The 18,443-nt window shown below is 36.9% G+C and overlaps 1 protein-coding gene across 1 annotated transcript in view; it reads left to right on the top strand.

Annotated features, from left to right (window-relative positions):
- MORC1 (MORC family CW-type zinc finger 1) overlaps positions 1-18,443 on the top strand; it is a 157,987-nt gene that overhangs the window by 10,106 nt on the left and 129,438 nt on the right. The window contains 2 exon segments of the mRNA XM_028502395.2: positions 82-241; positions 2,100-2,205. Of these exon segments, the coding sequence (XP_028358196.1) occupies positions 82-241; positions 2,100-2,205 (266 nt within the window).

The following is an 18,443-nucleotide window of genomic DNA, read 5'->3' as shown; positions in this document are numbered from 1 at the left end:
GGACTGAATTTTCATCAGACAAAAGGATGATGTTTTTTATTTGTGCATTTTACAGTAAATTAATATTTATTTTTAAAATAGGTTGTGGTTCCAATGCCCTCATGGTTAACAAGAACCAGAAAACCTGTCACAGATGATCCTCAGAAATTCTCAACAGAATTGTTTATAATTTATAAGTACTCTCCATTTAAAACTGAAGTTGAATTAATGCGGCAATTTGATGTCATCTATGGCAAATGTGGTAAGATCATCAAAACTGAAATTTTGTTGAAAGTGTTTTCAGTGTCTTATGAAAGGTACTGTATGTATGTGTTCATGTTTTTTCCTCTTTATAATATCATGTGGAGTTTCACCATGGGGCAGGCATTTATTTTATCCATGTAAGTTTTGTATTAAGAGAATTCAAACATATATAACTCCAAGTCCCTGACAATGGGAGAAATGTTTGTACTTGCATGAACTTGGTGAGAATGGATGAGAAGAGGATGATACAAGCTGTGACCATAGGGGCTCCACAGCACCGCACCAGGCATCAAAGTGAGGAGGTGCTTACTGCAGCATCTAAGATTACATGATTCCAGGTTTGTAAGAGTTGGCAATTTATAAAGTAATGTATCCAAGTTTCTGTGGCAGTTCTCAAAAACCTTGTAAATATTCCTTTCCAAACTAACAGATCTTTTTTTGCATTCTTTCAACCTCCACCAACTTTCTGTTCAACATGAAGAATGTACTATGTCTAGTAACATTTTCCAGTGCCAGTATTTCCCTAGACTTCCAACACTTTCTATATCTAGAAGCCAAAAGGATCCTACCTTAGAGAAAACTATGGGCATTCTGCTTTTTCAAGTCCTTGATTTATGTAATGTTTACAGAGAAACTCTGAGAGATTTGTTTCCAATTAGCCTATGTTACTTTTGAAGTTTCTCCTCTAACCTCCAATAGTGATGTTTTGTGTCATCTTTTCCTCCTTCTTATAAAGGAAAATATTGGCAGTTAAACTGTTCCTTTCATTAGCATGTACATGCTATACTTTGAGGACCATTAATGTAATCTCTTAGTTGACTTCTAATTGTGAAATACTCTTTCAAATGCTAATGGAGAGCATACTATTTCCTGAATACTTTTCTAAAAGGTTTATAAAAATTAACTCATTTAATCCTCAAAACAACTGTATATTTTAGATACTTTATAAACTCTACTGTATAGGTTAGAAGAGTTGGGTTCAGCGAGGTTAGGAAGCTTATCTGAGGTCATTGCACTGGTAGATGTTTGACCCAGGATTTAGACACAGGCCTTTGGGCTCCCAAGTCCAGTTCTTAGCCCTGTGCAGTTCTCTAAGCACTACCAAAAAAGGGTAATTGGTTGTTCTTTTAATTTCTCTGGCAGTCCTGTTTGTCTTCCTATTATAAGCAAATCTAAAGAATTTGGACTTTTTTGTTAACTGACCTTCAAGGCAAGATCAGCACACTGTGGCCCACAGGTCTAATCTGGCTTCATACCTGTTCTTGTAAATACAGCTTTATTGGAATATGGTCAACTCATACATTTATGTATTGTCAGTGGAAGCTTTCCTGCTACAGTGGTAGAGTTGTGAGTAGTTGTGACAGAGACCATATGGCCTATAGAGTGTGGAGTATCTATTTTGTGGCCCTTTACTGAAAAAATTTGCCACACCTGTTATAGGGTCTAAAACAACACCTCATATTTGTACAAATTTTTAAAACTCGTATTTGTTTTCAGATTGATTGATTGTAGTTCTCCCAATGAGAGCTCTACCTGTAATACAAATTTGGATAAGTCTCCTAACAATTTTTATAATGCAAATTATGAAAAGTGCCTAAGCTTAAGAATCCTCATTGAAGGACATAATAAAATGAGTAGTGAAAAGAAGTACTATATGGTAGAATCTCAACACTCTTCAGCAGAGAGCAGAATTTACTATAAGACATATATCTTGGAAGTTATCCAAACATATTTACTGAAGTACAAAGGGAAATTTGGCCTAGAGCAAGCTTAAATCAATAGATGAGATAATATCACCATGACTGATATTTAGTATAGTTAAAATATTGACAAGTCAAACATCTATTTTCCACTAGGTACTTTCCTGGTTATTTATAACCTGAAGCTCTTGCTTAATGGAGAGCCAGAGTTGGATATTAAAACTGACAAGGAAGATATACTGATCGCTGGAGCTCTTGAGGGGTAAGTAATGTGTGTGTGACAAAATGTTTCTCAGAATGGCACTGAACTGTCATCAGCAGCCCTGCATCCTGGTTCCCAGTCTGAGGCTACTGGACCTCAGTACTGTATGAGCACAATTCAATTCACACTAGTTACAGATGAAGTAAGTTAGGCTACAGCACTAGTTCCAAAACCTAAGATTCTGAGTGACCTGGGCAGCTTCTTAAGAAATATAGGATCCTATTTCATCACAGGCCTACTGAATCAGATTCTCTAGATATCAAGCCTAGAAATGAATATTTTCCGTGTGTTTCCCAGGTGATTCAGAGGGGCCAGCATGTTTGTGAACCCCTGGAATATAAGATCTCTAATAATAATCTCTAATTCCAAGCCTCCTGTTTTATGAATATTAAAACTAAAAAAACACCCTGCAGAGCATTATTCATACAGAGCATTAAAAATGCATCAGTATGGAGTGAAGCAAAAAAGAATACTACCAAATGGCAATTCACAATGCCCCTATGAACTGCATACTTACAGCTTATATATAAATAAATTGACATTCATTTTTCTTGGCTATTAGCAATCTGTAAAAACAGAATGAGAAGTTACTGGGGGGCGGTGTGGGTGAGAAAGTGTGGAGAAGTAATGAACTTGAGACTACACCTAGGCTTCTCTAAAATAACTTTGTGTTTAAAACTTATTAGCTTGAGCATACAATTTCCTAGTGTTAGAATTTTAGAGCTAGAGGGAATTTAAAGGAATTTTATCCAATCTGAGACATTTCACATACCAGTATTGTCCAACAGAAACATAATGAGAGCCACAGACATGAGCCACATATGTACTCTTAACCTTTCTAGTAGCCACACTAGTAAACATACAAAGAAAGAGGTGAAATGAATTTTAACAATGTTTTAATTTAATCTGGTATATATGAAATGTTACAATTTCAATTTGGATATAAAAATATGAAGAGATATTTTACACTCTTGTTAACCCTGTCTTTGAAACTCAGAGTGTACTATACACACAGCACATATAAATTTAAAACAGAGCCTGATAAGCACAGGTGTCCAGTGCTGTTGTATTGGAGAGTGCAGGTTTAGACAAAGACATTCACACCCATGTAAACACATTAGTAAAGAATTTTTTTTTTGCTGTTGTAAAAATTTAAAAAGTCTCTTCCACTGTTAGAAAATTTAATGTTTGGTAATACCTTTTTAGATGATCTTTTCTACTTTTTTTTAATTTATGTTTTTACTTATTTTATTCCAACATGTGGAATTTGTAATTTACAAAGAAGTGGAGGTTGTTTTCTTTTGGAATAAATATCCAGCCTAATTACTATTGGACAAATGCTGGGAACCCCTCTGCCAGCACTGATATGCCAGTATCAGAAAGGAGGCCCAGAGTTGTTACTAGCACATCCATTACTGTCTTCCCCTTTCCTGCTGGCCCTGTCCTTCTGCTTAAGAGCTGGTTCTAAAACCAGTACCTCATGCTGTTTAAAAGCCTTGAGCATAAATTTTCAAATGGTTATCTGTCAGAGTGCCTTGGCCTTTCAACACTACCATCAGGAAACAATACAATATTAGAGCATTAATTTGAAAGCTCATTCTTTGGGAAAAAGTTCTTAGTGTTTCCAGATTGTTTAACAAAACAGAAGCTTTCTAAGCCATTTAGGCAGTTAATTATAAAATAAAGAAAATGGATAGGACCTAAGAAGTGTACATATGACTATACTGGATTTCTTTTGTTTGATTTTTCAACAAAATTTTTCATAGTTTAACCACAAAGTCTTTTAAATACAAGGATGAGGTCTTATGACAAGGATTAGTATGAAGAGGCCACAATTTCTGTACTAAAGATAATATATATTTCATGGTTTCTCATAGGATTATGTGGTGGTGCCAAGAACGGGTGGCACTTTCATCTTGGGGAGAGGGTAGCAATACCTCCTGTGTTTTCTCCTCTGAAAAGCCAGTGGGTTCTGATGTTAACACCTCATTCCTCCACTAACAGACCAGAAAAAAATGAACTCTTGGGGCTAAAAGAATACTTCTGGACCAAGATGGATCTTTATGACACTTCTTGCATTTACGACTTTTGATATTTGAACTTCCATGTGGAGGATACTGGCCAGCAGTATCCATCCCTGCTGCAGATGCTCGTCGAAACACGAGAAAAACATACACAGGGACAACCGAGTCCTGTGGGGAAATAGGGAGGAAACGGCCACTCTCACTAGTAGAGAGCACCCCGAGTCCCCGCCTGAGTAGGCTTTTATTAAGAATACAGACACGGTTTGTGGATACAGTCTGGCAGGGAAGATCAAAAGGAATAGGTAGTTTTCAAAGGGACCGACAGAACTCCTGCTGGGATTCTGGGCAGAGTTTGGGGTTTTAATCACTTAAAAAAGACTACAGGACCTAAAAGGCTAGTTTTGTTTCCTGCCCATGCCTTCATATTCTAATTCCATAGCATCCTCCAGCAAGCAGATCTCAAAGGATCTTGCATATTCTATGTCCCAGGCCTGATTACCCTGGGGGTCCACCAACTATGGTCTGGACTACAGTGCCCCTGTTATTTCCACAGGCCTGAGTCGGGCAGAGGAGACAAAGGAAGCCAGGAGACTTGGATTTCTCACAACTAAGAACAAGGACTCAGGCTTTGACAAAGCAGAGGGGGCAGGGGTCAATGTCGATCACCCCTTCATTTCCACAGCCCCGAGTCTCTTCCCTGAGGCCTCCACGTGATCACGCCTGTCTTAGGCAATTCTCCCCATGGGAAATCTTACCTGTCATTGGCTAACTGATCAAACATAGGAGGCCAGGCACAGAATAGGCAGTGTTCATGCCAGGGAAATAAGTTTTGTCTCCTCAGTGCCTCCTGGTTCAGAGGTCTCTCACTCAGCCTAAGTCGTGGGGGGTTACAGCTTCCTGAGACCAGACAGGGCAGACCCCAACACCAATCAAGTGCAGTTTACATTATCTTGGTTTTTAGAACAAGAGGTTTATAATGTAATAATAACTCCTTTATTGTTTTTTTTTTCTTGTAGTCATTGTGTCCCCTTCAACCCACTGGGAATGCTTCTACATCTGTCCAAAACAAGTTTCAAACATGGGAACTGTGTTATTTTCACCTTTGGTCTTAGAGAGTGTAGTCCTGCTGGTTCTGAAAATAATTCAATTTTCTACATAGGAATAGGAAATTACAAGCTTTCAGGCTTTTATTTGGTCTCAGAGAAGAGGTTTTCTGGTGTTATTTATTTTCTTCCAATTTTGTATATTGTAAAATCCAAAATGAAATAATACTTAAAAAATTTCTAGGAAATAATTTACATGTTATTATTAATTTGTATTATTCCATTCTAGTGTTTAAGTGCAAATTTTCATTTTCTGTTTTCATTTATGATTTGATTTTAAACTTTATTTTCAGTTATTATGTAATCTTTCCCATTTTTAATTTTATTTTCATTTATTTTGAAATTAACATTTTTTTCAGTTACAGTTTACATTCAATGTTATTTTGTATTAATTTCAGGTAAACTGCATAGTGGTTAGACAGTCATTACTTTATAAAGCATCCCCCCGATATTTCCAATATCCAACTGGTACATACACAAGTTATTACTGTGTTATTGACTGTATTTCCCTTGCTGTACTTTACACCCCCATGACTAATTTACAACTACCAGTTTGTACTTCTCAGTCCCTTCACCTTTTTCACCCAGTCTACCAAATCCCCTTCCCTCTGGCAACCATCAGTCTGTTCTATGTATCTATGAGTCTGTTTCTGTTTTGTTTGTTCATTTATATTGTTCTTTAGAGTGAACATATAAGTGAAATCATATGGTATTTATCTTTTTCTGACAGACTTATTTCACTTAGTTTAATACCCTCTAGATCCATCCATGCTGTCCGAAATGGTAAAATTTCATTCATTTTTATGGTTGAGTAATGAGTATTTCATTTCATATATACCACTATTTAAGCAATTTTTTATTGTTCAGTTACAGTTGTCACACATCTTTCCCCATTGCTCTTCTCTGCCCTGCCCACCCCACTCCCTGTTCCCACATTCAATCCTCACACCATCGTCCTGCCTGTGGATCTTCTATACGTGTTCCTTGACTTGCCACTTCCCTTACTTTCCCACATTATCCCCCTTCTCCCTTCCCTCTGGTTGTTGTCAGTTTGTTCTTTATTTCCATGTCTCTGATTATATTTTGCTCGTTTGTTTTGATGATTAAGTTCCACTTATAGGTGAGATCATACAGTATTTGTCTTTCACTGCCTGGCTTATTTCACTTAGCATAATGCTCTCCAGATACATCCACACTGTCATAAAGGAAAGGAGTTCCTTCTCTCTTTCTGTTGCATAGTATTCCATTGTGTAAATGTGCCACAGTTTTTGATCCACTCATTTACTGATGGGCATTTAGGTTGCTTCCAGCACTTGGCTATTGTAAATTATGCTGCTATAAACATTAGGGTGCATAGGTTCTTTTGAATTGGTGTTTCAGTATTCTTAGGGTATAATTTCAGCACTGGAATTACTGGATCAAAAAGCATGCAATTTTTAGTTTTTTGAGGAATTTCAATACTGTTTTCCACAGTGGCCTCACCAGTCTGCATTGCCACCAACAGAGTACTAGGGTCCTTTTTCTTCACAGCCTCACCATCACTTATTGTTTGTTAATTTGTTAATGATGTCCATTCTGACCAGTGTGAAGTGGTGTCTCACTGTGGTTTTAATTTGTATCTCTCTGAGGCTAGTAATACTGAGCATTTCCCACTCATCTGTTGATGGGAACTTGGATTGCTTCCATAGCTTAGCTGTAAATAACACTGCAGTGAACATAGGGATGCCCGTATTCTTTCAAATTAGTGTTTTGAGTTTCTTTTTTTTTGATTTTTAAAATTTATTTATTTTTAGGGAGAGGAGAAGGGAAGGAGAAAGAGAGGGAGAGAAACATTGATGTGTGAGAGAAACATCAGTCGGCTGCCTCCTGCATGCTCCCAATCAAAGACCCGGTCCAAAACCCAGACATGTGCCCTGACTGGGAATCTAACCAGAACAGTTCCCTTCCAAGGATGATGACCAACCCACTGAGCTATGCCAGTCAGGGCTCGAGTTTCTTAGGATATAATACAGAAGTGGAATTGCTGGCTCATAAAGCAACTCCATTTTTAATTTTGTGAGGAATAGTGTAACCTTTTACACTATTTTCCATGATGGCTGCACCAGTCTGCATTCCCACCAATAGGGCACGAGGGTTCCCTTTTCTCCATATCCTCACCAACACTTGTTGTTTCTTGAATTGTTGATGAAAACCATTCTGACAGGTGTGATGTGATATATATCTTGTTGTGGTTTTAATTTGCATTTCTCTGATGTTTAGTGGCATTGAGCATCTTTTCATCTGTTTATTGGCCACTGCATGTCCTCTTTGGAGAGGTATATTTAAGTCCTTTGCCCATTTTTTCCCTTGGATTGTTTGTTGGTTGTTGTTTTTTTTTGTATTGAGTTGTATGAGTTATTTAAAAATTTTGTGTATTAACCTTTTATTAGATGTAGCATTGGCAAGTATGTTCTCCCATTCAGTGGTTTGCCTTTTCACTTTGTTGATGTTTTTCTCTGCTGTGCAAAAAGCATTTTAGTTTGATGTAATCCCACTTGTAATTTTTTCTTTAATTTCTCTTGCCTCATGAGATATAACATAAAAATATTACTAAGAGAGATGTCTGAGATATTACTGCCTATGTTTTCTTCTAGGACTTTTATGGTATCAAGACTTACATTTAAATCTTTGATCCATTTTTAGTTTATTTTCGTGAGTTCTGTAAGATGGTGGTCTAGTTTCATTTTTTTGCATATATCTGCCCAAATTTTCCAACACAATTTATTGAATAGACTTTCTTTAACTCTTGTTATGTCCTTGCCCCCTTTGTTGAGTATTAATTGATCATAAAGGCATGGGTGTATTTCTGGGCTCTCTATTTGATTCCATTGATGTATATGTCTGTTTTTATGCCAATACCATGCTGTTTGGATTACAATGGCCTTGTAGTATAGTTTGATATCAGGTAGTGTGATTCTTCCAACTTAGTCTTTTTTATCAAGTTTTCTGTGTCTACCCAAGGACGTTTGTGGTTCCATATACATTTTTGGATTATTCATTCTAGTTCTGTGAAATACACTGTTGGTATTCTGATAGGATTTGTGCTGAATCTGTAGATTGCTTTGGGTAGTATGGACATTTTAACAATGCTGATTTTTCCTATCCATGAACACTGTATATACATCATTTATTTGTATTTTCTTCAATTTCTTTCTTTAGTGTCTTTTAATTTTCTGAGTACAGGTCTTTTACCTTTTTGGTTAAATTTATTCCTCGGAATCTTATTTTTTTGGTGCAGTTGTAAATGGAATTATTTTCTTAGTTTCCTTTTCTGATAGTTCATTATTAATGTATAAAAATGCCACTAATTTCTGGATATTTATTCTGTATCCTGTTACTTTAATGAACTTTTAAATCTATTTTAGTAGTTTTTGGTAGAAACTTTGGGGTTCTGTACACAGTATATTGTCATCAGCTGTATAGTCTCAATAAGCCTGATTTCATAATGATTTCTTGATAAGTGGCTTTTTAATAGTCCATTGAATTGATTCATGGTAATTTATGTAACTGTTCCTATATTTCTGGATGCTAGCATTTGTCCTAATGTTTAACATTATTTAGGACAATGTAATAAACATATTCATGTGGGTGGACTTTTTTAGTCTTTCGAATTACTTTTTTTGAGACAGATTCCCAGGATGGGAACTAGTGAGTCAAAGTCTGAACTTTTCAATAGTTCTTGTGAATATTTGGCATCAGTTTCAAATTTAGTATCAAAAACCCTTTTCATTCTGCTTTGAACTGAGGTTCCAAACATAGTAATCAGACCATTGGCAGAACCTTGTTTCAAAATGACAAAACCTCATGAAAATTTCATCAGGAGTGGTGTTCAAGCACACAGGCAGTGGTGGCATGGGCTTTTGCAGTATCAGTCCAAAGACAACCTGTTTTCACTTAAACTTAATAAAATGTGTAGATAGGTAACAGATACCTCAGAATTTCAGGATGCAGATGAGGCAGAAGTTTGCATTTAGTGTGATATTTTAAATCAGAATTTGAATCTATGAATGTGGTATGTGACAGGTGCCAGGGAATCATACATAGGTTCCAGGGTGAAAGGCAGAAACTGGGTTGCATATGTAGGGAAAGAATCATGTCAAATTTTATGTCATCTGAAACTAAGGCAAAGTTCCCTGGAATGGAAGAAGATGGCATGAAAATAACTTTGTAAGAAATCAAAAGAAAATCAAGAGTTTGCATTGAAGAGGTGGGAGAAAAGGCTGAGAATACTGAATATTAACAAAAATGAAAGTTGAACTCATAATAGATAACAAGATGTTTTCTTTAGTGGTGGACTTAGGTAATGTTTGTTTGTTAATGAATGTTGCAGTAATTTTTGGAACTACGGACCAAGTCCCACATCTTAATCATGTGTAAGTTATTTTCTTCACAAAGTTGTATTATTCTGCCCTTTGAAGTAGTCCATGCATTTGTGTAAAACAAAATCAAGTTAATTTGTTCTCTTACTAGCAGTTGTTAGTAACCTTCAATTGCAATCACACTAATTATTTAAATTTAGAGTCATTTTCAAAGGTCTTACATTGACAGAGTGCAGTAGGACTGAGCAATGGGAGATAAGTTGGTGGAGGGTTTTTAAATGAGTCAGTGCTTATCATTACCTCATATGTGATTAACATAAATTGGCATCTGGAAAATCTACAAGGTGTAAGGTTTCAACATTCCTTACCCAGAGAGTTTATGTATATACCAGGTATGGAATTACAATTTTTATAATTTAGATGTTTTTAATTAAATTCATAAGACACATAATTCTTTATGTGTACACCAGTATGGACTTGTAATTTAGATTTTGAAATTTCATGCAAGGATTTGCCACTGAATCCTGGATCCATACGTGAACTTTCTTTACTCTTCCCTGCATCTCATTCCTCCTTGTTGTTCCAGCAGGTGTTCCAAGGGCATTAATCTTTGGGTGGAGGGTAGAGTGAGTATGAAGGGTGGGGCTAAGTAGTATACAAATGTTAATTTATTGAAAACTACTCAAATCTGCATAAATACAAAAATAGTGCTTTCTCATTCTTCACCTGAGTTTCCTCAGTGTCTTTCCCTACCATAGAAATCATTCTGCAACTTGAGTTTTTAAATATATCATGTAGATTTTACATTGTTGGTCAGTTTATATTAGATTTAACATATTTTCCTTAACTTTTTCTTTTAAAATAATTTATATTCTGCAAAGGAGTTTAAAGGTAATACAAAGAATTTCAGTATACCTTTTAGGTTTCCCAAATGTTGATATTTTACCACAGTTGCATTATCATTCATCCTGTCCCTCTTCTGTCTTTAGACCAATGGATTTTTTTTTATTCTGAGTTATAATGCATCACTATTAATATTAATTTTGTGGCTAAAGTTGTCATACATTTGAGGTCCAAGATGGCAGAGGGGTAAGTGGAAGCTACACTAACTCCTCCCAGGCCCAATCCTAAATTACAAATAAATTGGAGAGATATTATCCTGAATAACCAACTGAACACTAGCTGGAGAGAAGCCTTATAACCAAGGACAGACAGAAGAAAACACTTCTCTACAACAAGAATGGTAGGGAGTGTGAATGAGGTGCAAGAGGGATGGCTGGGCTCCCATGGGTGGCAGCTGAAGTTCCAGGCGTATATTTCAGCTGCTGAGGCTTCCCCCTGAGAAGTATGGGGTCTAAACTCCAAACTGGGCCCCCCGGCCTATACCACCAGATCTGGAAAGGAACCCAGATAACATGCAGCTATGAAAAGCAGCAGGATTTCTGTCTGCTCAGGAGAGACAGCTGGAGATGCAGAGAACCTCTTAAAGGGCCAAAGCACAAATTTTCATTTGCAACCACTTACCCTGGGCTTTGGCAAAGGGAGGGCAGAGTGGACCAGTGACACTTGAGGAGAGTTTGGGGCTGGTAGCTCTGGGGAGAGAAGTGAAGGAACAGCTGTCAGGATCCCTGTGCTGAGTCATGCCCCATAATGCAGAAGCCATCTTTTTCAGGCAGAGCTCTCCTCTCCAAGTGGCATCAGCCTGAGGAGAAGCAATAGCTCCACCCACAGGAATTACTCTGCCCAACCCTGTGGTGCCAAAGCTGGGTTGCGGATCAGAGCTTAAGGCTACATTGCTGATTGGTTTAATAACTAAGGTGGAATATACCAAGAAGGAGCCAAAATAGGAAGACAAGGAAACAGACCCCAAATAAAATAGTAAGACAACTCTCCAGAAGAAGATCTAGATGAAATGGAGGAATTTATCAGAAAGAGAATTTAGAGTAATGATTATAAGGATGCTCAACAGCATGAAAAAAGACATAGAAACCATAAAAAAGGGTCAAAATAAAGAATGCATTATCTGAAATAATACACTGGAAGTGATAAACTGTAGGTTAGATGAAGCAGAGGGTTGAATCAGTGTCTGGAACACAAAGTAGAAAATAACACCCAGGTAAAGCAGCAAAAAAAAAAAAAAAGAATTTTAAAAAATGAGGAGGGCTTAAGAGATATTTTAGACAACATGAAGCATAAAAACATCCACATCATGGGAATACCAGGAGAAGAGAACGTGCAAGGAATCAAGAAACTATTTGAAGGTATAATGACCAAAAACTTCCATAATCTGGTGAGGAAAAAAGACACACAAGTCCAGGAAGCTCAGAGAGTCCCAGACAAGTTGGACCCAGAGAGGCACATCATAATTAAAATGATAAGGCTTAAAGATAAGGAGAGAATACTCAAAGATGCAGAGAAAAGCAAGTAGTTACATACAAGGGAGCACCAATTAGACTGCCATCTGATTTCTCAACAGAAACATTTCAGGCCAGAAGGGAGTCACATGAAATATTTAAGGTGATGAAAAGCAAGGACCTATAACCAAGGCAAATTTACTTGGCAAGGCTATCATTTAAAACTGAAGGAGAAATAAGGAGCTTTCCAGACAAGAAATGCTAAAGATTTTTTTATTGTTGTTCAGGTACAGTAGTGTTAGTTTTCCCAACACCACGCCCCCCACCCCAACCATCCTGGCCTCCCACTGTTGAACCTACACCTTTTGGCTTTTGTTCATGGGTCCTTTATAAATGTTCATTGACGACACTTACCCTATTTTCCCTCCTTATTCCTCTCCTCTGTCCCCTCTGGTTAAAGTCAGTTCTTGTTTCAATGTCTCTGGTTACATTTTGCTTGCTTGTTGTTTGTTTTGTTGATTAGGTTCCATTTATGGGTGAGATCATATGGTATTTGTCTTTCACTGCCTAACTTATTTCACTTAGAATAATGCTCTCTGGTTCCATCCATGCTATCACAAATGGTAGGAGCTCCTTCTTTCTTTCTACTGCATAGTATTTCATTGTGTAAATGTAACGTCATTTTTTGATTCACTCATTACTAATGGGTGCTTGGGTTGCTTTTAATACTTGACTATTGTAAATTGTGCTGCTATGAACATTGAGGTGCACAGGTTCTTTTGGATTAGTGTTTCAGGGTTCTTAGGGTATAATGCTAGCAGTGGAATTGCTGGGTTAAAAGGCAGTTCCATTTTCAGATTTTTGAGGAAATTCCATACTATTTTCCACAGTGGCTGCACCAGTCTACATTCCCACCAACAGTGTCCTAGGGTTCCCATTTCTTCACAGCCTCACCAGCACTTGTTTGTTGATTTGTTTATGATGGCCATTCTGACCGGTGTGAAATGGTATCTCATTGTGATTTTTATTTGCATCTTTCTCATGGCTAGTGATGCTGAGCATCCTTTCATATGTCTCTGGGCCCTCTATATATCCTCCTTGGAGAAGTGTGTGTTCAGATCCTTTGCCCATTCTTTAATTGGGTTGTTCGTCTTCCTGGAGTGGAGTCATGTGAGTTCTTTATATATTTCAGAGATCAAACCCTTGTCTGAGGTATCATTGGCAAATACATGTTCCCATACAGTTGGTTCTCTTCATTTTAATGGTATTTTCATTAGCCATGTAGAAAAACATTTTATTTTGATGAAATCCCATTTGTTTATTCTTTTTTTATCCATCATTTTTTTATTTTTAGTTAAATACATACAACGTAAAGCTTACCATTTTAACCATTTTTAAGTGTACAACTCTGTGGCATTAAGTACATTTGCATTTTTGTGCAGCCTGATGGCATTCTGATTTCCATTCCTTTGTGTATTTACCTTCCTCCACCCCCAAAATTTACAGAGCTTTCTCTCTATCCCTAATGATCTGCAGTTTAGTATTATTTGTGCCTCAGTGTGGATTTGTAGATTTTTAAGTTTACTATTCTGTGTACCCTGTGGTTTCTTTAAAGTTCAAAACCTCTGATCTTAAAATCGGGATATTTCTTATATTTTTTCTTAGATACTTTCCTATTTTTCTGGAAAGCCTTGAAGATCTCTGATTTTTTAACTTGTTATCTGACCTTTTTTGTTTCTCTGTCTTTTTATTTTACTTTGGGGCAACCTCCTTCAATTTGTCTTTCAAAACTTTTATTGAATTTTTTATTTCTTTTTTTTAACTTTTTTAAAATTTCATTTTAATCATTGTTCAAGTACAGTTTTCTCCCTTTTACTCCCATTTTAGCCCACCCACCCAACCCTCCCTAAATCCCCCCCATTACCACCCACCCCTAGTTTTTGTTCATGTGTCCTTTAAATTTGTTCCTGAAAACCCTACCCATTCCCCCCTGAAATTCCCTCTTCTCTCCCCACTGGTCACTGTCAGCCTGTCCTCTATTTCAGTGTCTTTGGTTATATTTTGCTTGTTTCTTTGTTTTGTTGTTTAGGTTCCTGTTAAAGGTGATATCATGTGGTATTTGTCTTTCACTGCCTGGCTTGTTTCACTTAGCATAATGCTTTCCAGATCCATCCATGCTGTTGCAAAGGGTAGGAGTTCCTTCTTTCTTTCTGCTGCATAGAATTCCATTGTGTAAATGTACCATAGTTCCTTGATCCATTCATTTACTGATGGGCATCTAGGTTGCTCCCAGCACCTAGCTATTGTAAATTGTGCTGCTATGAACATTGGGGTGCAAAGGTTCTTTTGTATTGGTGTTTTAGTGTTCTTAGGATATAGTCCCAGCAGTGGAATTGCAGGGTCAAAAGGCAGATCCATTTTTAGTTTTCTGAGGAAGTTCCATACTGCTTTCATAGTGGTTGTACCAGTCTGCAGTCCCACCAACAGTGCACTAGGGTCCCTTTTTCTCCACAACCTCTCCAACACTTGTTGTTTGTTGCTTTGTTTATGATGGCCATTCTGACTGGTGTGAAATGGTATCTCATTGTGGTTTTAATCTGCATCTGTCTGATAGTTAGCGATATTGAACATCGTTTCATGTGTCTTTGGATTTTCTGTATGTCCTCCTTGGAGAAGTGTCTGTTCAAGTCCTTTGCCCATTTTTTAATTGGGTTACTTGTCTTCTTAGAGTGGAGTCGTGTAAGTTCTTTATATATTTTGGACATTAAACCCTTGTCTGAGGTATCATTGGCAAATATGATTTCCCATACAGTTGGTTCTCTTTTTACTTTGATACTTTTTTCTTTAGCTGTGCAAAAGCTTTTAATTTTGATGAGGTCCCATTTGTTTATTCTTTGCTTTATGTCCCTTGCTCTAGGAGACATGTCAGTAAAAAAGTTTCTGCGTGAAATATCTGAGATTTTCTTGTCAACGTTCTCTTCTAGGACTTTAATGGTGTCACAGTTTACATTAAAGTTTTTTATCCACCTTGAATTTATTTTTGTATAAAGTGTAAGTTGGTGCTCTAGTTTTTTTTGCACATAGCTGTCCAGTTCTCCCAACACCATTTGTTGAAGAGGCTATTTTTATTCCATTTTATGTTGCTTCTTCCTTTGTCAAATATTAAGTGACCGTAGAGACTTGGGTTTATTTCTGGGCTCTCTATTCTGTTTCATTAGTCCATGCGCCTGTTTTTATGCCAGTACCAGGCTGTTTTGATTACAGTGGCCTTGTAGTATAGTTTAGTGTCAGGTATTGTGATTCCTCCTACTTTAGTCTTCTTTCTCAAAATTGCAGCAGCTATTCGGGGTCATTTATTGTTCCATATAAATTTTTGAAGTGTTGGTTCTATGTCTGTGAAATATGCCATTGGTACTTTAATAGATATTGCATTGAATGTATAAATTGCTTTTGGTAGTATGGACATTTTGATGATATTAATTCTTCCAATCCATGAACATGGTATATGTTTCCATTTGTTTGTGTCTTCCTTGATTTCTTGACTCAGTGTTATGTAGTTTTCTGAATACAGCTTTTACCTCCTTGGTTAGGTTTATTCCTAGGTATTTTATTTTTCTTTTTGCTATTTCAAATGGGATTTTTTTCTTGATTTCTGTTTCTGCTGTTTCATTGGTGTACAGAAATGCATTTGATTTCTGGATATTGACTTTGTATCCTGCTGTTTTGCAAAATTCATTTATTAGGTCAAGCAGTTTTTTGGTGGAGTCTATAGGATTTCTATGTACACTATCATGTCATCTGCAAACAGTGACAGTTTTGTTTCCTCCTTTCTGATTTGGATTCCTTTTACTTCTTTTTCTTGTCTGATTGCTGTGGCTAAAACTTCCAGTACTGTATTGAATAGAAGTGGTGAAAGTGGACATCCTTGTCTTGTTCCTGATCTTAGTGGAAAAGATTTTAATTTTTGCCCATTGAGTATGATGTTGGCTGTAGGTCTCTCATATATGGCCTTTATTATGTTGAGGAATGCTCCCTCTATTCCCACTTTGCTGAGTGTTTTTATCATAAATGGGTGCTGTACCTTATCAAATGCTTTTTCTGCATCAGTTGATATGATCATGTGGTTTTTGTCTTTGCTTTTGTTTATGTGATGTATTACATTTACTGATTTGCGAATATTGTACCATCCTTGCATCTCTGGAATGAATCCCACTTGGTCATGGTGTATGATCTTTTTAATGTACTGTTGGATGCGGTTTGCCAGTATTTTGTTGACGATTTTAGTGTCAATGTTCATCAGCAATATTGGCCTGAAGTTTTCTTTCTTTGTTATGTCTTTATCTGGTTTTGGAATTAGGATGATGTTGGCCTCATAAAGAGAGTTTGGGAGTCTTCCATCTTTTTGGATTTTTTGAAATAGTCTGTGAAGGATGGGGGTTAGCTCTTCCTTAAATGCTTTGTAGAATTCTCCTGTGAAACCATCTGGTCCAGGGCTTTTGTGTGTTGGGAGTTTTTTGATTACTGCTTCCATTTCTTTTGCTGTTATTGGTTTGTTCAGGCTTTCTGCTTCTTTTTCATTGAGTTTTGGAAGATTATATTTTTCTAGAAATTTGTCCATTTCATCTAGGTTTTCAAATTTCTGGGCATACAGTTCTTCGTAGTAATTTCTTACAATCCTTTGTATTTCTGTGGTATCTGTTGTAATCTCTCCTCTTTCATTTCTGATTGTGTTTGTTTTGGTTTTCTCTCTTTTTTTTCTTGATGAGTCTGCTTAAAGGCTTGTCGATTTTGTTTATCTTTTCAAAGAACCAGCTCTTGGATTCATTGATCCTTAGAGTTGTGCTTTTAGTCTCTATGTCATTTAATTCTGCTCTGATCTTGGCTGTTTCCTTCCTTCTGCTTGCTCTGGGCTGTCTTTGTTGTTGTTCCTCGAGTTCTTGTAGACATAGGGTTAGGTTGTTTGTTTGGAATGTTTCTAACTTTTTTAGGTGGGCCTGTATCGCTATGAATTTCCCTCTCAGGACTGCCTTGGCTGTGTCCCATAAGTTTTGCATTGTTGTGAGTTCATTTTCATTTGTTTCCAGAAACCTTTTGATTTCTTCCCTAATATCATTCTTGACCCATTCATTGTTTAATAGCATGCTGTTTAATCTCCATGAATTTGAGTGTTTTGGGTTTTTTTCCTTGGTGTTAGTTTCTAGCTTCAGTCCCTCGTGATCCAAGAAAACGCTTGGTATGATTTCAATTTTTTTGAAATTCTTGAGGCTTGTTTTGTGTCCTATCATGTGGTTAGTCTTTGAAAATGTTCCATGACCATTTGAAAAGAATGTGTATTTAGCTTCTTTGGGATGGAGGGTTCTGTATATATCAGTAAAGCCCATTTCATCTAGGGTATTGTTCAATGCCACAATATCTTTGTTGATATTTTATTTAGAAGATCTGTCCATTTTTGATAGTGTGGTGTTAAAATCCCCCACAATAATTGTGTTGCTGTCAATATCTTTGTTGAAGTCCTCTCAGATTTTCTTTATGTATTTGGGTGCTCTTATGTTGGCTGCATATATATTTACAATATTTATGTCTTCTTGGTGGATTCTTCCCTTGAGTATTATGAAAGGACCTTCTGGATCTCTTTTTATGGTCCTTTTTTAGAAGTCTATTTTGTCAGATATGGCTTTTTTTCCCTGTCCATTTGCTTGGAAAATTTGTTTCCAGCCCTTGACTTTCAGCCTGTGCAGGTTTTTTATCCTGAGGTGGGTTTCTTGTAGGCAGCATATGTGTGGGTCATGTCTTCTTATCCAATCAGCTATTCTACGTCTTTTGATTGGAGCATTTAATCCATTTATGTTTAAGGTTATTATTAATAGGTACTTATTCATTGCCTTTTACGTACGTGTCTCTGTCTCTCTCTTTTCCTTTCTTTCCTAAAAGCAGTCCCTTCAGCACCTCTTGCAGAGCTGGTTTAGTGGAGGTGTATTCTTTTAGACTTCTTTTGTCTGAGAAGCTTCTTATTTGGCCTTCTGTCTTCATTGAGAACCTTGCTGGGTAAAGTAGCCTTGGTTGCAGGCCTCTGGTTCTCATTCCTTGAAATATTTCTTGCCATTCTCTTCTGGCTTGGAGTGTTTCCATTGAGAAGTCAGCTGTTAACCTTATTGGGGCTCCCTTGTATGTTACTTCCTTTTTCTCCCTTGCTGCCTTTACGATTCTCTCTTTGTCTTGAATTTTTTGCCACTTTAATTATGATGTGTCTTGAGGTGGACCTCTTTGGGTTCCTCTTGATTGGGACTCGCTGTGTTTCCTGGATTTGTGTGACTTTTTCTCTCATCAAATTAGGGAAGTTTTCCATCATTACTTTTTCAAGTAGGTTCTGTATCCCTTGTTGTTCTTCTTCTCCTTCTG

This window comes from Phyllostomus discolor, chromosome 2 (assembly GCF_004126475.2).
Source record: "Phyllostomus discolor isolate MPI-MPIP mPhyDis1 chromosome 2, mPhyDis1.pri.v3, whole genome shotgun sequence".
NCBI classification, from domain to species: Eukaryota; Metazoa; Chordata; class Mammalia; order Chiroptera; family Phyllostomidae; genus Phyllostomus; species Phyllostomus discolor.
The sequence above is the reverse complement of the archived record's forward strand: the minus strand, read 5'-3'. Positions and strand labels throughout refer to the sequence as shown.